This window comes from Acipenser ruthenus, chromosome 13 (assembly GCF_902713425.1).
Source record: "Acipenser ruthenus chromosome 13, fAciRut3.2 maternal haplotype, whole genome shotgun sequence".
Classification (NCBI taxonomy): Eukaryota; Metazoa; Chordata; class Actinopteri; order Acipenseriformes; family Acipenseridae; genus Acipenser; species Acipenser ruthenus.
Window position 1 is genome coordinate 7,866,899 of NC_081201.1, and position 25,791 is coordinate 7,892,689.

Genomic DNA, 25,791 nt, shown 5'->3' on the forward strand with positions numbered 1-25,791 from the left:
GAAAATAACAGCCAAGCCCACTGTTCAGATCACCGAGCAATGGTGATTCATTTCCTTGTAACTGAGAGGCAGCGTTTTCAATAACATTAGCAATAGGATACCTGATGTGAAAGAGCAGTCTATTTTCCCTTAGTGCTGGTATTTTATTGCAATGTATTTCATAGAGTTCATAGGCACATTTTATTATATGGTATACGTACAGTAGCCTACAGTGGGGTGAAACAAAAATAGCTTGCCTGCATGAGGCTTTTAACTTTGTATGTCAGTTTTATGCATATCAAATGAAAGAAGCTTTTTTTCTGATATAAATAACATTTTTTTTTAATAATTAAAGATGGTATCCCAAAAGTCAGGCTTCATAGGCATAATTATCAATATTGGGTGTCTCTCTATTTCTTTCAGGTCTTTAAGCAAAGAAGAAGGAATTCAGATTATATTGAAGCTAAATCTGAAATATCTGCTCTATGGAATATCCAGGGTTATTTTATTTTCAGTTATCTTTTGTTTTTTCTTTTTACTTGGAAACGTGTAGTGACTTTCAGTTATGGCTTCACTATTTAAACCATGCTTGGTATTGTTAAGACAATCCAAAATGAATGAATCAATTAACCAGGATGGAAGGAATGGCAAAACTAGAGGATTCTCTGCATTGCGTCCTTCCATGTATTTCAGGATACACACCTCTCAATGGACAGCAATTGAACACTTACACTGTTCTTTGTGAGCAGTACCAAATCTACTTGCAAGAGTGGTTATGGGAGGGATGGTATTGTGGTGCAGTGAGAGGACCTGCTGAGGGTGAATGCAAAATGTGCTTTTGTTAAAGTAGAAGGTTTTACCGTGCCTGTTAAAACAAGGACAGAAACTCAGGAAATCACAGTTAGTCAGCTACTGGAACAGGAAATGGAAGGTAGCCTAATCTTTATAAGGAATCTGAAACAGGTCCCCAGTTGAGTTGAAGGGAATACATCTGGTCACTCTTCACTCCAAAGACAAAATCCTTAAAGGAGCATTAATGTTCTCATAAGGTTTGACATACTGGATGTTTTAATTGATGAACTACCTACAAATTACAATTGGCTGTACGTTAATTGCTTCTGTCTCCCTTTTTAATTGTGAACTAAAATAACTATAAACAAACCGAATAAGATTCTGTTATATATATATATATAAGAGTGTGTTAAATGTTGCTGACGCAGCTATAGAACTGGGAGGGATTTCATCAGTTTCAGCACTGTGGTATATAGACAGCGGCAACACACACATTGCTATACTGCAAAAGCTCATTGTGAAATCTGGGCAGAACTGTACTTCTCTTATATCTTGCACAAGCCATCAAGCTGCTGAGGAGTTAAAAAGGGCAGAATAACATAACAACACAATGGCAAACTATTCCATCAACGCGGAGGACGCGATTCGAGGGACAACCAAGGATGTTAAGCTGAGGAGAGAGGACGCTGAAGATTCTCAGCCCGAAGCTAAGAGAGTTAGACTGGGGAACAGCGAAGAGGGAATCAGTGTTAACGAAACAGAGATGCAATGTAGTATGAATGGGGGTCAGCCGATACAGAGATCAGAAGAGACCCGAGTCCAACCAAGTGCTGATGTAAAAACTGTAAGTAGTGCAAATGTATTTATTTATTTATTTATTTATTTATTTATTTATTTATTTGTCTCGCATTCTGCCAGTTGAAGACCGGGGTGTATTTTTTAAGCCTTGTAATTAGTGTAAATGTATAGGGCACCTGAACAGCGAGGCTACAAATGCCCATTGTCATTTTTTAACAACATTCACATTTGTAGCTAGTGGAAAGAGAAATGCAGGAAACCAAATCAATCTGATACAAGCAGCATGTGTTTGCAGCCTTAAAAGTGCACTGTATTTCGATTGGACCCTAATGTGAATACGCTTTTGTTTAGACTAGAGAGCTGATCTGCTTTTCCCCGTGCAACAGTGGATTTTCCACGGGCTTGCTAGTCAAGCTAATCTGCGTGAGACAGGTTATATTGGGCGAGGACAGTCCGGTCCTGAAATAAGATAGACTGTCAGACAGTAACCGATTTGGTTGTCAGCTGTTTGTGATGAAAAGCACGCGTGTCACTTTAGTAATTTGAATTTAATTTCAGGAATCTGTTTCACATCATAGATTCATTTACAACAGTATTGGCTGCTCAGATATTGCTAACGTGTCCTAGACCGATTGCTGTTTTTTATCCATTGCTGTAAACTTAACTCTGTGTGTGTGTGAGAGAGAGAGAGAGAGAGAGAGAGAGAGAGAGAGAGAGAGAGAGAGAGAGAGAGAGAGAGAGAGAGTGAGAGAGTGAGAGAGAGAGAGAGAGAGTCCAAGATTAGTGCTAATCGCGGTCTGTCAAACCAGCATCTAAAGTTGTTTGATATATATAACAAGTTTAAAACATGTGCGCACTGCAGGCAGAGGGTGTACTACAGACAGCACTGGGAGTTAAATAACTGTAAGTAATTTAAATACTGTATCATCACAGTACAGTGTATGGAGTGCATGTTTCTTTGTCCAATTGGATCTACCATTGAACAATATAAACACTGTAGATACCAAGGAATCCATTCCACAGTGAGACCATCTTAAACATCAATCTCCTTTAGGGATGTTTACTGAGATTATAATGTATAGAAGGGATTTATCACCTTTTCTAGTAGTACTGTAATGGTTAAGTGATACATGAACCAGTGTGCATGGGTGTGTAGTGGGTAAATTTACATCCATCCTTAAAATGCAAAATCACAGATGACATAAGCTCACACTTTGTATGTTAACTTTAAACTTTAGCATGACAATGGAAGAGCATGTTAGAAATTGCGTGAAATGGCCAAGGAAACATATTTGCATTGTGTTATGAGAAATATCATGCTGAGGGAGGGGTATAATAAAACTCAATCCATATCAATTAAAATGTAGTAGTCCAGAGTAGTATGACAACAAGACTCTCTCATACAGGTAAGGGTCTGCAGATAAGGGCATGTGGTGAGTGTTTGAATAGTAACATGAAAAGCATGGTTGATTAGTTGTGCTAATAGGGATCCGTGTTAGGAATGATTAATTTCCATCCACCAAACATGTGAATGAATTGTGACTGGTTCCCTACAAACTCCCTCATACAACAGAAACCGTGGTGGCAAGTCTTTACAGCTTCAATTATCATTGTGACATGCTCGCTAGGTCTAATATTATACTTGTGAAGCACAGAATCCTGTCAGCGAATGGGATTGAACATTATGTGACATTTAGATTGGCAAGGGCAGTTGTTTTTCTATGTATATTTTACATCAGTGGTTTTCAAACTTTTTTGTTTGTGGACCACCTGGATTTTTCATTTTTGATCTTGGCAGAGCACACAATACACAGTATAGCTGACTGAAAAATGAGCACATACAAACAAAAAAAACACTATAATACCGAGAATAACTGTAGACTTACCTTTTAACCTTTATTTGTGTTAATGCGATGGGTGGACCTGTTTCTGTGAGCAAAGTTGTTTTAAGACTGGAGTTTTGGTATCACAAGTCAATCAATACACAACATATTAAACTCACAATAAATATACACTTGTTGTGATGTCTTTTAAAGCTTTTAAAGTGACATTCCTTTTGTCACATTTGATCTTTTCAGGGGCATGACAGTAGACTAGAAGCAATGGCTAGAAGAAGCAAAAGCAAGAGACACAAAGATTTAACAAGTCAACAACTTCATGAAATCAAAGACATTAAAATGCATGGGCAGCTGGTGTTTTTATTGATTTGATGAAACAAAGAAATGGTAATCGACTTAAAAACAGTATGTCTTGAAAATGTAAACGGTCTGTTACGATAATTCTATGCTTCAGTCAGTGCAGAATTCGGCTCGGCAAGAGTACTCAATTTTGTTATGTTAGCCTCCTTGCTGGTCTCAATCACTCTGTAAACAGTGCCGACATAAACCACAATGTTAGTGACCAAGCATTTAAAAATGCTAATAATTTATTTTTGTATTGTTGGCTTCTCCCGGTCAGCGGTAGTAATGTGTGGATAGTGAATTTTTATTTGCCTCCATTTCTGTATCTTTTCATTATTAACGAAAACACATGATTGGCATTTTTAAATAATTGGTCACTGACAAGGTTAACATTGTGGTTTATGTCAGCACTGTTTATGGAGCGATTGAGACCAGCACAGAGGCTAACGTAACAACATTGTTAGCCTTCGTTCCTCCAACCCAACTACAGCTGTATGTTAAGGCAACACTACGCATGCCCTGTCGTGTGTTATCCCTTACTTTACAAGCTGCTGTGTTGAGTGCACGTGAGCGCAATACACGAAAACTCCCTAGTAACGAATACATTTTAGACATTCCAAAACTATATATGACAGAGAGTTTAGATCTTTATTAACGATATTCTCCATGCATGCATTTCCTTCCTGCTTCTGCAGTTGAGTTAAGGTCTGAAATTTTGAGTTTGTAATGGGATCTATAAACTATGCTGCTGCTTCATTTCCGTAAATATGTAACCTTTCCACGGACCACCTGAAGGGAGCCAGCGGACCACAGATTGAGAGCTGCTGTTTTACATCAGTTCAGCATGTCAAAGACTCAATTTCTGATACAGTCAAAATAAAACAAAAGCATAGATGGTCAGAATTACCACTGTCTTGATTTTTTATTTCTACTTACTACTCTTTATATTGTTTTCTAGTTTATCATTTAGTAAATGACACAATTTCGTTTTAGATACATTTCCTATTCAATAGCAGTTTTAACAATTCCCAATATTATTGTGAGACTGCCTTCCACAGTACGGTCTAATATGTTAGGTTCTAAACAGCCACTTATCCCAATAGCATTTTCCCTCATCAGTTGACCCCTTTATAAACATTGCTATATACAGAGCAAATGCAGTGGTAAAGCTCTCAGTCTTCCAGGATAGAAATTATCCTGTATTAAATATATAAGCTTTTTTCACAGACCCCGATTAGCACTGTTCTAACCTGCTATTCTAGAGCTAATCAGGTTCTGTGAAAACAGCCATAACAGTTGTAACAATGGCTGGGTTTACATGCATGTGAAAATCGACTCCACAGTCATGACTGTGTGACAGTGTCACGTGAATACATTGTGAAACAGCAAAAGGACGTCCTTTTGGCAGCGCGACTTTAAGGGCAGGGTCAATCGCTTTCTCACGATAAAAATATCTGTAATGTAATGTAACTGGAGCAGGAATTGTGCTTGTGGCTCACGAGATTTCAGCAGTCAAGATCCCGTTTAACTGGAGGAATCTCACGTTATTCCTCAGCAAAGCTGTACCAACAAGTTAATTCTTTTCTCTTGTTAATTTTTTAAAATTTTCACAGCAGTGCATGAAGCTCTCCTCACGATATTCAGAGTCATTCTTTTCCTAATTACTAGGCAGACACAGACATTTAAATATCCCCTCCCCTAAATTACTATGAATTGAGTTATCTGCTTTGGTACGGCCGGCATTTTTTTTCTAAATCAGAACAGCATAGCAACCCATTTCCTGAAACGTGCGGCAAAAACATTGTGAGGAAAACTGTCATACTTGTCCATGTAAACGCCGTCAATGAGTAATCTTTCTGATCATCTGGGGTTCGGAAGTATAACCCATATAAATGTATACACTTTTTATAAATCTTCTTTATTACAATATCACTTGTTGTACATTACACTTTTTGTGATTTGTGATCTTTTTGTTTTTCACTGAATCGAGGTATTTTCTTTCATATTCTGTGAATAATTTAATGCTCTTCGATTGTAAAAAGCGTAAGCATAGATTTTAACAGAACAGTGTACAGCTGGAATTGTCGTGGCAAAGGAAAGTGTATTTAGATTTGCTGCAGTTTTAGTCAATAAAATAGACCACATTGTTTCTAATTAGGCTCAGGTGATCACAGCTTTAGAGCTTTAAACCTTATTTTACCTGCAGGGGTCAGCTTCATAATGGCAGCGCATCAACTACATCTACAACAGCTGCATAATGTCAGACTGCTGGCTGTGCTAATGCTTAATTTAAATATGTAATTTCATTCATATGATTTCCTATTCAATTATTTAATTCATGTTGCAGTCCCTTGAAGTAAAACCCAATTCATGATACATGCACTGCTTATTAGGAATTAATGTTTGGGGTTTATTATATTAATTAAATTTGAATATTTACTTCATTCAAATGCAATTGTAATGACAAATAAGCTACACTAGCAACTTAGTTGCTGGTCATGGAGTTTCACTGTCCAATATTTTATAGATTAAAATATTATGTTAATTGACAACAACTCTAAGCACATATTGACAAAGCTGAGTGAGATTGGCCCAATTCTTATAGATATAGATCACAGCTATATATTTCTAACTTAATAGTCATGTGGGATTTATAGTCACCTCTGTTTTAGTGGGTTTCATTTAATTGCATTGGGATCAGGAGACGTTTTCCAATAAGTTAGCTTTTCAGGCCTTGAGAGTTAAACCAATGCTGTGCAGTGGTAGGACCGAAGCTATACTACCACAGTGATAATGCTAACAGATCATACAGTACATCAGTTAGTAAAATTCATAACTAATATACAACATATAAGTCCTTTAAAAAGATAAGATGTTTATTAGATTTGGACTGCACATTGGAAACACCTGTGATCTTTGGCACAAAGTGTATGTAAACTGGCTATCATTCAATTGACTTGTAATAGAAGTGGCATCACCAAAACATATTCTATAGAAGAGTTGGCTATGGCCTCTGTGGGCAGCAGATGTGGTAGACTTTGATAGAGGTGTTTGGTTGGCTGGTGCTTCTTGCTCTTTCCTGTGTAACAGTCCCAGATGTGGGCCGGTAATGATTCAGGTATAGTCACACATCCCTTAGACAATGTGAACACCTTGCATATATTGCCCGGCTCTTTTGTGGTTAAGACGCTCGCTTGTGGTGTGCGGAGTCACCAGTTTGCACCCAGCCTCTGTCCTGTTACACAAACTAATCCCCTGAAATCAGTGCAGCCCTGGCTGGTATCCCTTCAACCTACTGGACTACTGGTGATTCCGATACCCTTGTTCAGTGTCTGGACAGTATCTATACCGAAGATGAGAAGTAACTGTGTCCTGGTCTGAACGCTTAGTATAACACGGATGCCCCATGCTTTGTCCAGAGGACAGGACTTTCGCTTGCACCTGGAGGCACTTTTATTTAATGTGATCTTGAAGACAGGAAGGTCACATTTCATTTGAAATCAATACAGCTGTATTCAATTTCAGCCTAGCTGGCAGGATGCTAAATTAATGTTGAGATGGGAAAAGGGCAACCACCTAGCTAACGAAAGCAGGCGAGGATTGCATATACTGTATATTCCATACTGCATAATTTGAGGAATTCAAAAATAACAAACAAGGAATTTGCTAGAGTAGTATAGTGTACAATTAATAAGATTATAGGTTGCTACAACTTTAATAGCAGTTAAAGTTAGAAATTAGAAATAACTAGAAATAACATTAAACCATTTTTTCAACATATGTTTAATGTAGTCAGAGAACTAACATCAGTATTCAAATAAATATTCTTGATTTGCTATCAGACCGTTTTACCAGGTAAAATGCAGCACAATCTAATTGTATATATTTTTTTTTAACTGACAAAATAGGGGCTTGTGATGCTTTGTTAGCAGTTTCATTATGGCCTGTAACTCCTCGAGAACATCTAGCCACATTCATGTCTGTACCCTTCTCAAAAGTGGTACTTTATATTCATGTCTCACGCATACATGTGGATTCTGAATGCATTAATACACTATAAATATTAGTTCAGTCTAATAAATCAGGAGTTCTCACACTTTCTTGTCTGAAGGTCCCCCATGATATCCAACGAATCCATGGAAATGTGAAATCTTTTTCTCCTCACAATTACCCCGTTTTTTTTTTTTTTTTTTTTTAATATAATGTTCATCCCGTTAGCTGTGGCTTTGGAAATGAGGATAATGTAAGTATGATAGAGCTGAGCTTGTTGCCCATTATTTCAAATGAAAGGGGAAAAAATGTGGAATTAATATAATAGGGGGTATATCAGTCCAAGATGTTCTTGATATAGGCATGGTCAGAAAGTATAGAACTACAATTCTAAAAAATATAACATTTGCCTGAAACAGTAATGGGATCATCATTACTCATATGGATCATAATGTGTGCATGCAGAAAATGCATTATTATTCGTGAATGAAACGCAATATTATTTTGAGTTATTGTTAGTAAGATTTTGAATGCGCTGTCATTCACTTTTTAAAGCACTATTTAATTAATCAATATTTGGTATTGTGAGACAAGTATTGGTATGTATGTTAAAAGAAGGGTCTATTCAATCGATCTCAACCATGACAGATCAGTTGAGATCATATACATAGGACCCACTGTGACCCCAGGTTATGAACATTTCAAACAGTGCATGCAAGTCTGCATGTCTTTAAAAGGTAAGTGTTTTAATTATTTAAATGCCACTGGATGATCTATTGAATATACCCCATGTCACCTTTGCAATCAATTCCTTGTTCGTCAAGCCTTCATCATGTTCATTTATCATTTCTTTATTGTATCTACTGGCTCTGCTGCTGAAACCTGCTGTGGAAATTTCCTTCAGGTTCAAATCTTGGACATGGCTCGTCTCCTTTAGAAACCGGTTGAGCTGAAAGGAAGAAAGAGAATAAAACAGAAACTGCATCACATTCTGTTTAATTTGTCTGGTGTCAGGCGACCTTTCTCTTCATGGTTTAGGCCAATGTGTCTATAACTAATGCAGCATGGGAAGAATTTTGACACATGCAATCTGTACACACAACACACACCTTGCAGTTTCCTTGGATTTGCAGGACTTTGTCCTGTATGTATGACCTGTGCTACAGAAGTACCTATGTTGTTTAGCAATAGATTAGTGCAGTGGTTCCCAAACTTTAAGGATGTGCGGACCCCTTCTGAACCTCCAGAAATTTTGCGGACCACCATGTACTACTATCACAGTGACACACAGCCGCTATACAAGGAAAGTCTATTCATTTTACTTTCCACTATAGGGCAGCAATTGATAACGATGCCAACAGTAAATTGATTACATTTCTTAATGAGGTGCCTGGTGCTGTTTCAGCAATGTTACAGCATGAATGTCCAGTTGGAGTAATGACAGTTTTAGCCTTAAATCTGGTCCCACATCCAGCCTACTGCAGTACTTTGATTTCAACCCAGCAAGCGTAGAAAATCCACTTTCACAAGAGTACGTGGTGGCAAACAGCATCAGCTACTTCACAGCCTCGTCGGACAGTTCCAGGTACTCAGATTGAACGTGGAACCACTCAGATTTAGTAGCGTGAAGACTAACTTTAAAGAACTGTCACATAGCTCTGATAGGCTGTCTTCCCCCTTTGATGTCAAGTTTGTGTGCATTTCACTGTCAATGTTTACAAATGGGTTTCTAATCCAGTAGTTTTTGGAGTTGGGGTCACTGTTTCATTTCTAAGTGGTGCCGAAGATTAGCTGGCTTCAAACTTTGATTCGACAACACCTCATAACATGCAACACACAGCGGTCGTGGCTTCTCTTCACTACCGGTCCAAGTCTCTGTTGCAGGGTTTCACTTGATACTCCACTTATACTAAGTGTGTGAAGTGTAATACAGCAGCAGGTATTACCTTCTGATGATTTGTGTTGTGAAATTGGGGACTTGCTGGTGTGAGGAGGCTATTTTTATTTTGTTTTCCTGCGCACCTACTCCAATGGCTTCACGGACCCCTAGGGGTCCATGGAACACGGTTTGGGAATCACTGGATTAGTAGCATTTTTTAGTTTGTAAGTAAGCAAGTTTATTTATTTATATAGCACCTTTCATACTGCAGTCTGATCAGGCTAATGCCAGGGATTTCTTATGTTTGTGCAAGTTAGCCAAGATTAAAAGAACGCAAACCAGGTTTCAATTTTCAATGGCAATCGTTCTGTACTCAGGGACAATAGTGGCACAAGGGTATGAGTTAGTGGTAGATTGGTCCCCTTTGGTGACATACCAATGGTGTCACAATGATCTGAACCAATACAGACTAGTAATCTATTTCAAGACCATAGTACCTCATCAGTACCTGTATGCAGTGTGACATTTCTTCAAAATTGACTGTGTTGCTGGTAATGCTATTGCAGGAAAATGGTTTTTCATGTTGATAAATGGCCATCACCACAGACAACGAGCTCAGTGTGAAAGATTCAGGCCAAGTTTAAAATGACCCTCTCCAAGAGTGACCTGCCCGGGCGGAGAGCCGAGTCGCTGCAGGACTATAGCTGAATCTGTGCCCTGCCACTCTTATCTCAAGGTGTAACAACACATTGTTAAAGCCTTCCATCACATATTGACTTGACATACACATACACAAGGGAGGTTGTCAGTTTGGTGCACAGTAATCAAGAACATGATTCTTTTGCTTCCAGAGCTACTTCAGCTGTTTCTAGCATTGTCTGTGTTTCTTCAAGGATGTTCATGCTTCAAGTGCACATTACAAAGGTGTAGCCGCTGCAAAACTGTTGGTCAGTAGAGCCGGTTAGAAATCTACAGGTAGTGGACAAAAAATGGAAACACCAATGTAAATTCACTTAATAGGGCGTTGGGCAACTATGGTATCATGCTCGGCGGACTGTTTTTGATGAAACTGGCTGCTCGCGCCCCATGTTGAAATTTGCAGTCAATTGATCTGCAGTTGCTCGCCTGTTTTGCCTTGCACTTCGAATTAATGCACTGATATCACGATCCTGGAGTATGTGCTTCCGCCCGCTGTTGCCCTTTGCTGATGATGTCTTTCCCTCAGAGTTCCATGCCTGCATCACCTTAGACACCGTTGCTTGTGAAACATCAACAAGTTATGCTGTCTTGGTCACTGAAGCTCCTGCCAATCGTGCTCCAACAATCACCCTGCTTTCAAAGTCACTGAGGTCTCCTCTTGCAGCCATTCTAGCCATAATTATAGGCAACCAGGCCTGTCCAGCATTTTTATACATGACCCCAAGCATGCTGGGATGTTATTTGCTTAATTAACGCATGAGCCACACCTGTGTGGAAGCCCTTGCTTTTAATATATTTGGTGTCCCTCATTTACCCAGGTGTTTCCATTTTTTTGTCCACTACCTGTACATTATCAGCACCCATGTCAGGGATGCTGGTTACACAACAATCCGCACAGTACATGGGCTGCCTGACAATAGTTACTGAGCATTCCTTTTAAAAAAACACTTGCTTTATATTAATATAGGAGATTGTCAGAGTAGTTTACATGAATGTATTCAATAAAAGTACATTATCGTCATTTTAATTATGTTAAAGCAGCTGTTTAAAGATGATCCATCCTGTTCCATTAATGGTCTAACATCTGACAGCTTTCAGCATAGTGCCCGGCCCTCTGGGTCTTGTTTTGTCAGGAAGGCTACTGTGAGCTGCGGGGAGACAGGAGCACGAGTAATGACTCCTTCCTGAACATTCAAATGCAATACTTTAAGGTACCAATGGCCAAGCTTTTCATCAAACTGACAACAGCTGATGGAAATTACATAATGATTTAGGTCATTTTCTCAAAAATAATGAGCTTGGGTTAAGGTGCTACAGTAAGTTGAAATATTATAAAATTATACTTGTTGTGATTACTGCAAATTACTGTCAGTCTTAATCATGAAAAATTAAACGTATTTATATGGTCTTTGTATGGCCCAGTGTGTACATGAAAACAAAGTCAAAATACTGTATTACACCAATTAAGTGTTGAGAGAATAAATAAAAACTCAACATAGCATTTGTTTGTAAAAACATGATCCAAAGCTTGGCTGAGTGGTGTTGCTTTTTGTGGTTTTGTGAGAAAAAAAAAAAATGTAAAAAATGCAGAGATTTGGAGATGTCCAATTTTCCATTTTTAAGGACGTCTGGATGCGGCGTGGCAGAAACATAATGCAACAGAGTAAAGATTCTTCATTACACCTGTAAATACCCAGACCCTTAACTGTTTCTTAGACTAAATCGAAATAACATTATTTGAATACAGTTGAATCCATTTGTCATTTGTGAATATAATATGTTAATATTTTTGTCTTTGAAACTTTGCTGTTTCTTTTCCAGGAGTTACAATTCTGTGTCACTTTACTCAAGGCTCATTTATAAAACAGGACACATTGTGAGTGGTTAACACTGCCACTGCGGCAAGTCCATTGCAAGATAGGAATCATATCAGTTACAATGGAATTACAAGCAGTCCTATTGGTGAAGCATTGCAAGATAAAATGACTTTAAAATAAGCAAGCTTTAAACACTGGGAAGGGTTCGCAGTTTAGTACCATTGTTATACAGCCGATTACATTTATAGACACATTAAACTAATTACTGAGCCATACAGCAAGAGGAGCAGTGAATTTATAGACAGTAAAGTCAAGGAGAGTGACAGGCATCCATTGTGCTGTAATGAAATAAACTAAAGAAATGTTTTAGGCCATTAGACAAAGGTAGGGTTCCCACCTCTGACTTACAAAAAACCGGGACACCCAAGTCATTTTGTACAATAAATAAATAAATAAATAAATAAATAAATAAATCATACACTTTGACATTTAATGTCCCAGGAAGTCTTACAGATTTCCCAGGACAGCTGCCTCAAAAAGAACAATCCAGGCAAAACCAGAACGGGTGGCAACCCTAGACAGAAGTGGCGAATTTGAATGGTTAGTTAAAGGTGGTTATATGATTATTTTGAACTGCTGCTGAGAGAAAAAAAAAAAAAACACTGCAGAAGTAAAGGATCCTCCCACACGTTAAAGTGTATTGAGGGTCCCTGTGGAAATGCTGCATTGTGCTACTTATGCCAGTAGTGGAAGTTGACGTTGTGCAGTCCTATCAATTCTTTCCATTTAAATAAATGTTTGGAAAAATAGATATTTCAGCATCAAGGTGGTTGGTGGTGGTGCATTGAGTTAATGAACTGACCTGTGACTGAGGGCAACCTGGAAATCAGCTGGGAAATATTAGACTGCTGTATATATTTATTTATAATGATAGTGGTTTATACAGTGTCTTCTTGGATAGGCTTCATATATGAAACCTGGGAGTTCATCTCTACCGGATCTGCAAAAAATATTTGAAATACATATTAATGTTGACATGTTTTATTTTGGACGAGTGAGTGATAAATAGCCTGGCTCTTGCAAGTTGAGTCAACGGGCTTCATAATGTATAAATAATTATTATTTTATTATTATTATTATTATTTATTTCTTAGCAGACGCCCTTATCCAGGGCGACTTACAATCGTAAGCAAATACATTTCAAGTGTTACAATACAAGTAATACAATAAGAGCAAGAAATACAATAACTTTTGTTCAAGTGTGACAAACCACAATTCAATAATACAGCAGATAATAGTGATAGTTACATCAGGATATGATTAAATAGTGATAGTTACATCAGGATATGATTAAATACAAAATACTACAGGTTAAAAACTTGGCAGATTACAGTATTCTGAAGTACAGGATTAAATGCAGTAAAATAGGGGGCAGATAAGAGCAAAATATAGCACATTTAAATGAAGGGTGATAGTGTCCCAGGATACAAACAGAGGAGTTCTACAGGTGCTGTTTGAAGAGGTGAGTCTTAAGGAGGTGCCGGAATGTGGTCAGGGACTGGGCAGTCCTGACATCTGTAGGAAGGTCATTCCACCACTGCGGAGCAAGGGTGGAGAAGGAGCGGGCTCTGGAGGCAGGGGAGCGTAGCGGAGGTAGAGCCAGTCTTCTAGTGCAGGCGGAGCGGAGAGGTGGGGGTGTAGGGAGAGATGAGGGTCTGGAGGTAGCTGGGTGCAGTCTGGTCAAGGCATCTGTAGGCTAGTACAAGAGTCTTGAACTGGATGCGAGCGGTGATCGGGAGCCAATGGAGCGAGCGGAGTAGTGGAGTAGCGTGGGCGAAGCGAGGCAGAGAGAACACCTGGATGAGCTGGAGCGGACGGGTGGCGGACACAGGGAGGCCAGCCAGGATGTATAAATAGATAATGTATAAATAATGCAGTACATCTGGGTTACCTCCAGTAAAACTGACAAAGTGACCTAATGAAAACATGCCAACTCCCCTGTTTTGGAGGGTACAGTATATATAGACGTGCTCAAATTTGTTGGTACCCTTACAGCTCATTGAAATAATGCTTCATTCCTCCTGAAAAGTGATGAAATTAAAAGCTATTTTATCATGTATACTTGCATGCCTTTGGTATGTCATAGAATAAAGCAAAGAAGCTGTGAAAAGAGATGAATTATTGCTTATTCTACAAAGATATTCTAAAATGGCCTGGACACATTTGTTGGTACCCCTTAGAAAAGATAATAAATAATTGGATTATAGTGATATTTCAAACTAATTAGTTTCTTTAATTAGTATCACACATGTCTCCAATCTTGTAATCAGTCATTCAGCCTATTTAAATGGAGAAAAGTAGTCACTGTGCTGTTTAGTATCATTGTGTGCACCACACTGAACATGTACCAGAGAAAGCAAAGGCGAGAGTTGTCTGAGGAGATCAGAAAGAAAATAATAGACAAGCATGGTAAAGGTAAAGGCTACAAGACCATCTCCAAGCAGCTTGATGTTCCTGTGACAACAGTTGCAAATATTATTACGAAGTTTAAGGTCCATGGAACTGTAGCCAACCTCCCTGGGCGCGGCCGCAAGAGGAAAATCGACCCCAGAGTGAACAGAAGGATAGTGCGAATGGTAGAAAAAGAACCAAGGATAACTGCCAAAGAGATACAAGCTGAACTCCAAGGTGAAGGTACGTCAGTTTCTGATCGCACCATCCGTCGCTTTTTGAGCGAAAGTGGGCTCCATGGAAGAAGACCAGGAGGACTCCACTTTTGAAAAAAAAAACATAAAAAAGCCAGACTGGAATTTGCTAAAATGCATATTGGCAAGCCACTATCCTTCTAGGAGAATGTCCTTTGGACAGATGAGTCAAAACTGGAGCTTTTCGGCAAGTCACATCAGCTCTATGTTCACAGACAAAAAAATGAAGCTTTCAAAGAAAAGAACACCATACCTACAGTGAAACATGGAGGAGGCTTGGTTATGTTTTGGGGCTGCTTTGCTGCACCTGGCACAGGGTGTCTTGAATCTGTGCAGGGCACAATGAAATCGCAAGACTATCAAGGCATTCTGGAGCGAAACGTACTGCCCAGTGTCAGAAAGCTCTGTCTCAGTCGAAGGTCATGGGTCCTTCTATAAGGATAGATACACCATGATTAAAACTGAACTTTGGCCTGTATGTAACCGTGACTGCTATTGAGTGAATGCTGCCACGTGTTTGTTTCCTGAAAAGGGTAAACCAAGAAAGATGGATTGGGCAGTTTCTGAGGTGAGTCTAAATCAGTTTCTCAGAGTTTTGGCTTTTAGCTGCACAGTAAAAATGAACATATGCAATATAAAAATAGATTACTAGCAATTGAAAAAGAAGCATGCATGGTTATTTACAGTAGCACAGAAATTAATTGCCATAAGCACATTCAAAGATGCCTTTTCTGACACACATACAATAGTAATGGCATAAAAATACCAAGATTTGGTTCTTGCAGGTTTGATACTACTTAAATTACTTCATTCTTTTCTGAAAAAAATCCCTTTTTCCTTGGACTTTAAAACAGGGTCTAGAAGAACTGTTATGGTGCAAGCACTCTGAGGTTGAAAAGAACATGTCTGTTTAAAAAGAAGACACAGTATTCCTGTACTTCCTAATGCAAAACAAATGTCTTTGAAATCAAACAAGTTTCTTTTCTTATGATGTCTGTATAAAAATATACCTGCTGTGGGGAAAGTGGAATTTCAGTGTCAGAATGGCAGCTGTTGTTTTGAACCCCTGCCAGATTTAAGAAAAAAAAAAAAGAAAAAAATGCTTACCTCATAGTTTAGAAAAAGTTCCCTATCTTGATCTCAATAAAATGTAGGAATGAAAAAATGAGAATTTTAATATGTAGATATGGCTAACCGAAATACATTTTGTTAAACAAGCCACTTGTTAAGAACAGCTTCATTTTTTATTGCATGGATATAGATAAACCATGTCTATCTTTTTACATTTAGCTAAAATAGAGTTTAATGTGTTTTTTTGGATAGAGTTGGATTTTTTTTTATTGGATATGTAAATGAAATAAATTTAAGGTTTTTTTAAGAAAATCAGTGGCCCTTTGAACCAGACGCACATAAATCAAATGCCTGTTACTCATGTAAACTTAAACACCTAATGTTTCATGAATGCAGCTTAAAATGTGCAGTGTTTCATATCTAACCTTAAATAATTTGTTCTTTTAGGTTAACACACACAAAAAAATTAATTAAATACATTAGTCATAAGCATGAATGTACGAATCTACTTTAAGCTATGCTTTCGAAATATAAAATAAACATGTCAGTTCTCAGTGAAATTATGAGCCTGCAGTTGGCTTCTACAGCTGCTCTGATATTTGTAACCACTCCACCAATGATGAACAAGAGTCAGCCTTGAGATTAGTAAGCAATAACTGTCAATCACTTCCACTTAACCTTTTGCTCCTATTACATTTTGTTCTTGGAGAAAAGCTGCTTAGCGCCAATTTGTATTGGAGCCTGCTCATCAAACATGGCTTTTAGAGCCTCGACAAAAATGTTGAAATTGTTGCTTTGTCTCCGTCTGTAGCACAGTTGGCACTGAGCAAAAAGGTTGTAGGTTTAAATGCCAGCAGGGGACAACCTGGACTTATGCCACCTGCCAGCACCTTGACATGGAGTGTGTAAGAGTGTGTGTGCGAATGTGCATTTGGACTGTGCTGTGAGAGGTGACATGTTTTGGAAAAGGAAAACTATCAGAAATGCAGATTTAAAGATCTTACTGCCAAAGAAAAAGGGTAGAGTCTGCATTTAAAAGAGTATAGACTACCTTAGAATAAGACCATTGCTTTTGATCTTCCCACATGAAAAAAAAACATACATGATTCTTATACAGTACGTTAGATATATATGTTAATTATATACTATAGACTATATGTCTGAATTAACTTATAACCTAAAATAGTAAATACTGTGTATAAAAATGTATATATACGTTTTACATCACTTTTGTGTTCACTTTCTTAAAAGTACATTTTTATTGTCCATGTATGAGTGCTAAATTGAAAATGAATGATTGGAAATTAAACCCAAAACTCCCAATGGAAAACCGTGGCTGTTCAGCAATAGGAAAGGTTTGTTTCATTTTCATCATACTGTTTAGCTTGGCTCTGGAGTGTGCCAATTCCTTATCCTCAGGAGTTCAGATGCAGCTCTCTATTGACTGCCTTTGCGACCCCATCCACTCACTTCAGCTTGCATTATCCTATTTGCATTCCCCTGTTATTGACCAAAATGAAAGGCCAGTAAATACATTATTGACATTCTATATTGCAAGGGACCGAGCCCCACAATTTCAATTACATCGTTATTGCCACTCATTGAGTAAATGACTCGCTGAGCTGCAAAGTCATGCTTTTCCAGGGCCACCGTGCTCATAGCAGAGAGCTAGAAAATGTTCTCTGCCCTGATATGACATATCACACATTGGGGGGTTAAAAAGAAGGAGTGTTTATAGATAGTTTGAACTTGTAAGTCAATATTATAATCTGGTGTGAAACATAAGAAAAACAAGAAGCAAAAACCACACTGGAGATATATGCAGAACAGTTTTTAGAGGTGCCACACAGGGCTGACTCATAGAGGATTGAAAGTGTCTGTTTTTGTATATTTCACTTTAAAAGCATGTTCCTCATCCCTTATCGTTTGTTTTATGGTGGTTGCAATTATTATGAGTTGCCACAAGGTTACCGTTTCAATCCTAGCCACTGACTCGTTGTTTGTGACCTTGAACAAGTCTTAACCTCCTTGTGCTCTATCCTTCAGATGAGACGTAAAACCAAGGTCTTATTGTTAGTGACTTTGCAGCAGTAGTTGTTGATGCATAGTTCACCGCCTACCCTTTGAATAAAAGCACCTGCTAAATGACTAATTCATCATCATAATAATAATAATAATAATAATAATAAATGATCGGCAGCCTGGTTTTAGGGCTATAGTACCATCACAAAGGGGCCTTCAGCCGACACCTACTGTATAATGCATATTGCATTAACTAAGTAACTCAATTTTTGTCACGAGGAAGAGTTTCATCATCAATACAGTCAAATCTCTAAATTACAAACTCTTACGTTTACAAACTGATATTGAAGTCTTATGAAAACCTACATGTCTGTATCTCTGCGGTTCTACTATATTACATGGGGAATTTTCACAGAGACACTCAAGGTGTTGTTCAAATTCATTGCGAATTATATTTTCTTCCACAGCATCACACACTGCATGCTCCCTAGTGGGACTGTCTTACCTGGCTTTTGTTTCTGGAATGAGGAAATCTGAGCACCTGGGCACTTCGCATTCAACAGCAGAGGTTCATTTAGCTGAAAGGAAAAAACAATGAATATCATTTGAAGAACTACGAGCAAGTCGCAAACATCATGGAAAAGTAAGATAAAAAATGTGTATATAGACAATGTCTTCTTCTTTTCCTTCTTGGTGTGTGATTTCTTTATTTAATAACGTTCATGTAGGCACGTACTCTAGCAGTGACAGCCGCAGTTACACAGTAAGTGTGTATTTCTAGATGGTATTAACACAGCAAGAACGGTGCTTGTTTCAAACATGTGTATTCATCAGTTTGACATTTAATTATATTTAAGTTATCAGAAAACCTGCAAACTTTTTTTTTTTAAATCACAGAATGAAAGCTAGCACATAAACATAAGTGGATTTTAAGAGGTTGAAAACATCAAATAAGCAACTGGGTTTATGCCATATAGTTCTTTTCTTCACAAAGTTGTCTTGGTGTTTACAAGTCCTGGACACAAGACATTTTTTCACTGATATGTCACTTGTCAGATTACAGCAAGGAAAAACAATTATCTGTAAAAGAGATCCCATAGCCACAGCTATTATTACATCATCAGACATTTGACGACTGATGGTTGGAATAGATTTTGTCCCTTTAAATGGGGGGTGGGGGGGGGGGGGGGTGCTGTAATTAATGCAATAATCACTAGATGGGATGGGCTACTGTGTATAATAAGTGTACAATAAAATAGTACATTTTAGGGACTGAATCTGCAACTGTAAAGAGAACTACTGTTTTATCAGTGTCCAAACCCAGGTGTATCTAGAAGCTGAATAAAAAACACACAGAGAATTAAGAGGCCGTTTCCAAATGTCAAAGTGAAAACAAATACAAATAAACATGATCTATCTATCTGTCTGTCTGTCTGTCTGTCTGTCTCTCTATCTATCTATCTATATATCTATATATCTATCTATCTATCTATCTATCTATCGTTGTGTAGCACTATTGTTCAATAAAACAAAAACAAAAATATTGCCTAAAATGCAAGAAAAAATAACTCTAGATTCAACATTCCTATATTAATAGCATTACTGACTACTCAGAGGAAGCAAGTCTCCGTTATAAACTAAATGGCACAGGTTTTAACTGGAGGAGCCCAGAGTTTTTTTCATTAGAGATAAGCCTCCGTTATAAACTCCTATCTCTATAACCACAGTACTAGCAATGACAGTCTGAGCCCTGGTTTTAATTGCAGCTCATACCCTCCCGCCCCCTGCTGAAGCACTGCTACTGTGTGCTCAATTATGAGTGAAGTGTTGAATAATGGAAATTGCAGAATTCAATTTCCTATTCAATTTTCTGAAGGAGATTTTTAAAAGTGACCAGAAAATAACAACTTTGTTTAGAAAATATTTTATGCAAAGTATGTTAGTGGTCTTGAAATCAAAGTGCTATATAAGATTGTAGTGCATTTTTAAACATACGCTGGCAGTTTGTAACAATTAAGTATGTTAGAATAAACCATGATGATTCGTTTAAAAGCCGAATTGGGGTAAACCTGTTTACATTGATCTCTTAGATCTCTTGATCTACCCCTCCTACTATACACTGGACTTGTATTATTTGCACATACTGTAACCTATACTGTAATTACTAATGCATTGTAACTCTGTACTGCCCTGTAACACCAGTAAGTCACCTTGAATAATAATAATTATTATTATAATAATAATAATAATAATATGAAAAGCCGCCACTGACACCTATATATGATTTTCAAGCTTGATTATAGCCAGGGTTGCATGTTTTCTGAGTAACTGTTTGATCGTTCTGCTACACTGTGACTCTAATTAGGACGATGTGAAAATCTCCTTTGAAATAACTAACTGAACGAGTGACATGGTTAAAACACATATTAACATTGACAAGCCATCCACAGTAAAGCAAAACACCTGTTCATGAAGCAACCATCTATAGAAGTCTAGCCTTAAAGAGTTAGCAGCTCAGAAATGAAGTATGAAGCCATCGTCAAGCTTGAAAGGTAACACAAAATAGATTTAAAAAAGCAGACGGCACCAAAAACCACAGACGAACAACAACGTTTGCCTAACTAAATGTATTGAAATAACACTTATAGCAAAAATAAATAAAATAAAATAATCAAATGTGAAATGTAACTCAGCATTATTTATTATCATTATCTCTGCACATTGGAGTGTGTGTTTTATGGCTGGCAGCCATCTTGGCACGGGAGTGGGCGAACAGCCTGGCGCCAAGATGGCCACTGTTTGCAAAGCGACACAGTGTAAATGAAGTTTGGTGTTTTTGTTTAATTAGTCAATGAAAAGAGTGGAATGTGTTTATTAGTTAATGAGAAGTGTGGAATGTGGCCAGGTGGTGATTGATTGATTGATTGGTGGTCAATTAGCCCCTGGCCACATGCTAAATAAGAACAGAGAAATGTTTGTTTGGGGCGAGTGGTGAGCTTAGTGTGAGAGCGAGAGTGAATAAGAGAAAAAGAGAAAGAGAAAGAATGCAGCCATAGCTTAGCTGCTGTTGTGTTTTGAAGAGTTTTGTTTGTAGTCATTTATTTGTTTAAACCTTTTGTTTTGTTCATGTTTGTTTTGTTTATTTGCAATTATTAAAAGTGCTTGAAGAAGCGCTAAACTTCAGTTTCCGTGTCTGGGTCTACTGTTTCAAGGGCACAGACCAGCCTTCATCAGGATGCTTTACTACAATAACCTTATAGCAGTTCCTTTAATATTATTATTATTATTATTATTATTATTATTATTATTATTATTATTACCATTAATTGATTTGGTCATTAACCCTCATAGAATACTCCATGAATAACAAATGACATCATGTGACTCTTTAAAAATATAGTACTGCTACAAGAAAAGATGAGTTCATATTCTACTGTATGTCAATTTAAAAAACAAAAACCTAGAGGGATGCTTGAAGGAATTTGCATAACACAATGTACAACTGTGATTTTTTAAGTGTTGAAGCCTTCATTTTTGGTTTGGTAACAATTCTAGATGGTTGTCTGCTCCCTCACAGGCTTTTTTGAAGCTCACTTCACCTTCCCTTGCAATATGATCAGCCCTTTCGACATGTCACTGTGGAAATGTGCCCCGCCCATGTGTGCATTTCTATATTGTATGTTGCGTGTGGTGTGTTAATGTTGGTGTATAGAGATGGCTGCACGGGATATAAATGGGTGTGTGCAGCACAAGTTATTTAAAATGTATAATTGTATTTAGGCACGGGATTGCACATCACTTCACGTGCATTTAAAGTATATAATATGTGAGCACGAGGTTGCACATAATTAATTCACGTGCTGGGATTCAAGTGAATAATTAATTAGTAATTGAATCCCAGCACAACAGTATATATAGATGCACGTTTTACTCACTCAGGGTTGTGTGTTCAGGGCGAAAGAACGGGAGAGAGTGAGGAGAAAGTAAAAAGTAAGTAATTTCTACGTGGTGCTGGAGGACCAACACGGTACGTGTTTGTTTAGTGTTCGTCCCTGTTTGTTAGTGTCTGTTCGTTTTGATTGTCTATTTATTTTGGTGTAAAGTGCCGTGTCCTGTTTTCTGTTAAAACCTTTTTATTTATAATAAACCGGCGCAAGCAAGCGTCTTCATCATTTCATCTCATCTGTCCTGTCTCTGTGTATTCATTTCCTGGTTCTGACGTCACCACTCAGCCAGCCGTGTGACAGTCACATATTTAATTTACATAGTAATCTGATTAGACACCAAAACATCCCTTGTTAAAAGATTGACTAATGCAGGAAGACAACTGATTGATTTTTCTCAGCCTGATGAATGCCGACAATACAGGAATAGCAGATTTAATTTTATTATAAAAGCCCAATCGATTTGATATCCTCGCTTTTCTCTACAATTACATTATGTAGCCAGACAGCAATAAACAACAGCAATAACAGCTCATTTTGGCAGGGGACTTTTTTAAATTTTTTTTTTTTTTTTATATAATCTTTTGTTCTGTTTTTGTTTTGTTGTTCATTTTAAAGACATTCTTTATGTACATTTACTTTGCACAAAATCCAATTCAGAATTACTGCTCCTTGTTTTTAAGTGAATGTAAGTATGTCTACTTTTTGGCAACTGGCTAGTTTTCTCAAATAACTGCAAATGTGGCACTCTGAAACCAGAGCACCTTCTCAATGACTGGATGAATGCAAAAACAAAGCAATTGACCAATCACAAAAAAAAGGTTGCTATGTGTAGCTGGTGTGTAGAGGAAGGGAGTTACAGTTGAGGCACTCCCCACTTTATATACAGTAGCAACCTTTTTAAAACAATGACTATTTCTTAAAGAACTCAAGGACATTAACAGAAAGACAATCCTGTTAGAATGGGTTGTATATCCCAAAGTTGTCACGCTCAAAGCAATGAGGAGTCTGCCTGGTGCCTGTTTTAAATTTTAGCAGTTATTTTTGTGTGGATCAATCCCTGTGTCTGTCTAGCTGGGAGCTTCAGAGATGGCTGATAGTTTTTCAAACCTGCCATTTCTTTATTATTGCTTTAAAATTGTAAGCAAATGTTGTTTTCAAATCCAAACAGTAGTTCATCAATGTTTTCTGGCACCAAGAGATACAGGGCAGTAGTCTAGCAGAAGAGATACAGACGATGTTGGCGACAACGGGGCAGATCAAGTCGATAAGACAATAATGCACCCTTCCACCATGTCACAATCGTTTGCTGATAGTTTGAGCAAAACTTCAGCCATCTTCCATGGCCACCACAACCCCCAGATCTCAATCCAATTGAGCGTGTCTGGGATGATCTTGAGCAATGCATTTATCATCAGATCCTATGCCTACCGCGCTACACCAACTGTGTGAAATATTAATGACTGAAGAGATTAACATCCCTCGTGACACCTTCCAGTACACCTTGTGGATTAGCTGTTCAGGAGTTCTCTATTAAAAGAAAGCATTAGACAGAAAAAAAGAATAAGTACTGGAGGAAGGAGAGCGCTGTACTATAGTTTGATTCAATTCCAATAATGAGATCATGTTTGTTATAGCCATGCAGTGATTTACCATGTATAGATAAGGTATGTTACATTATTGCACTGTGATGACAGGTGAGGAATTTGCAAGCATATGCCACTTCATCAGTTTGGGATCATTAATGCACTACATATTGCAAACAAATTGGACATTTTCCATTTATACAGAATCCATCATTATCATCATGTTGACTTAAAAAGTAAATGTAAATGTATTTAGAAATTGCATTCCTACTGCATATAAATGATCAAAACTTAACAAAACTGCCAAAACAATGTCAATAGTAGGAAGGGTTAGTGTTGCCAGTCAGTATAGCTTTAAATAAGTCTGCAATATTTTTATACTGCTCCTTGAGAAACAAGTGTTTTTTTTTATTTTTATTAAAAAAGAAGAACTTACCAAACAAGTGCCTACTATTAGCCCTTTATCAGTACATTCAGTTATATACTGTCATTAAAATCTTTATGGTATATACACGATACACATCATTCCATGTCGTCATACTCAGCATGTTGGATAAGGGATAGCTAGTCACAAAGCTATTGAACTTGTACATTAAATGACCACAAAAACTTGCATTTCTCTATTCTGTTTAAGATTTACTACACATTTAAAATGTTAAGATACCTGTTTTCCAAATGCTATAACACACTATTATTGGATTATATAACAATCATATTATTATTGTCGAGTATTGGTAATCTAGAGGATGTATTCCCACTTGTGTGCTCCAAGGCCCTGGTTCTGTCACCACTGTAAAGCATTGCCTTTATTGGCAGTTTCTGTTTTTCCTCTGAGCCTCCAGCATGGCTCTCTTGGGGTTTCCCAGGCTTCTTGAGGGAGGCTCTGCTTCTCCAAACAGGCTCCTGTGTTTCTCCTTTCAACAGCAGGAGAAAAACAAACAGGCCTGTTGAGAACAGTCAATAAGGATGTCATTCCAAGCAGGGAGGGTATAAAACACAGGGGGCTGATTACAAATACCAAATTTAGTTTAACTGATGTGTCTAACTAGTGGATTAAGCAGGTTTAGTCCACTTGATTGGACTAAAGTTAGTACACCCGCTAATCCCGATTGCAGCGTACCAGAAGCTAATCATCACAGGTGGATCATCTGCTAAATCAAACTAAACAAGATCCTGATTGCAGTGTACCGAATCAGATTCATGATGATCCTGTTCAACTGAATTAACTTAATACTGTGAACGATAAGACTAATTTTGTACGCTTGCTCGTCCTAAGCATTCCCTGCTTAAAATGTTTTGCAGACAGCTGCATTTTTCCACTGAAATGACTAGTACATCGGAAAATTCCGTCCATTTCTTATGCCTGTCACATTCGGGCAGACAGACAGACAGATAGATCGATAGATCGATAGATAGATAGATAGATAGATAGATAGATAGATAGATAGATAGAGATTATTTATTTTCACTTTAAAATGTTGAAACCGCATTTTAATTCTCTGTGTTTTATATTCAGCTTCTAGATACACACGGGTTGACAAGACGGTAGCTTTCTTTACAGTCACAGATTCAGTTCCTAAAATGTACTATTTTATTGTACACTTATTACAGACAATAGCCCATTCCATCCAGTGATTATTGCATTAATTACACCCCCCCCCCCCACCCCATTTAAAGTACAGTCACTTTGTCAATTAACTGTGTCCACAACTGATCTCTCATGCTTGCTTGAGGAGGTTATTATTATTATTATTATTATTATTATTATTATTATTACTATTATTATTATTAATTATCTGCAATTTTGCTCACCAGGACATCTTCCTCTAGTACATTTTCCTTCTGTTCATGAGTCCCTAGGCCTGGCATGCATGTTTTTTGCAAAGCTCCATTCAAATGCTCCAGTCAAAATCTATTAAAGGGAAGCTGAAGAAAATATGGCAATTTATTCCAACCATCAGTCGTCAAATGTCTGATGATGTAATAATAGCTGTGGCTATGGGATCTCTTTTACAGATAATTGTTTTTCCACGCTGTAATCTGACAAGTGACATGTCAGTGAAAAAAAGTCTTCTGTCCAAGACAACTTGTGAAAAAAAGTTCTTGTTTTTCTATAAAACACATATTAAAAAAGCTCTCCTCCCTCTCAATTACAATAAAGCACCAGTCAATGACAATGAACTTCTGCACTGCATGTTTTAAAAGCCGATTGGAAGATTATTTTCCTCTCATCTGGGGCGCTCACCTTTTTGCTGCAGTACTGGTGAACCAAGGCAATAAACCAACTATGAAAAGTAAACAACTGAGGCATTTAATGTAGTGGCTTGCA

At 37.7% G+C, this 25,791-nt stretch overlaps 1 protein-coding gene across 17 annotated transcripts in view; it reads left to right on the plus strand.

The window, feature by feature from the left end:
- The first annotated feature begins 1,240 nt into the window (after window positions 1-1,240).
- The window catches only part of LOC117418161 (RNA binding protein fox-1 homolog 1), a 790,080-nt gene continuing 765,529 nt past the window's right edge, over window positions 1,241-25,791 (plus strand). For 3 of the 17 annotated variants that reach the window (XR_009330819.1, XM_059035608.1, XM_059035612.1), the window contains exon 1: window positions 1,243-1,615. Coding sequence is in view for 15 of the 17 variants with exons in the window: in XM_059035608.1 (XP_058891591.1) it covers window positions 1,382-1,615 (234 nt within the window). In the remaining 2 variants the exon portion in view is untranslated. Of the gene's footprint in view, window positions 1,616-25,791 lie in introns of all 17 variants that reach the window. The other 14 variants (XR_004546784.3, XM_059035606.1, XM_034030812.3 and 11 more) reach the window with 11 other exon arrangements.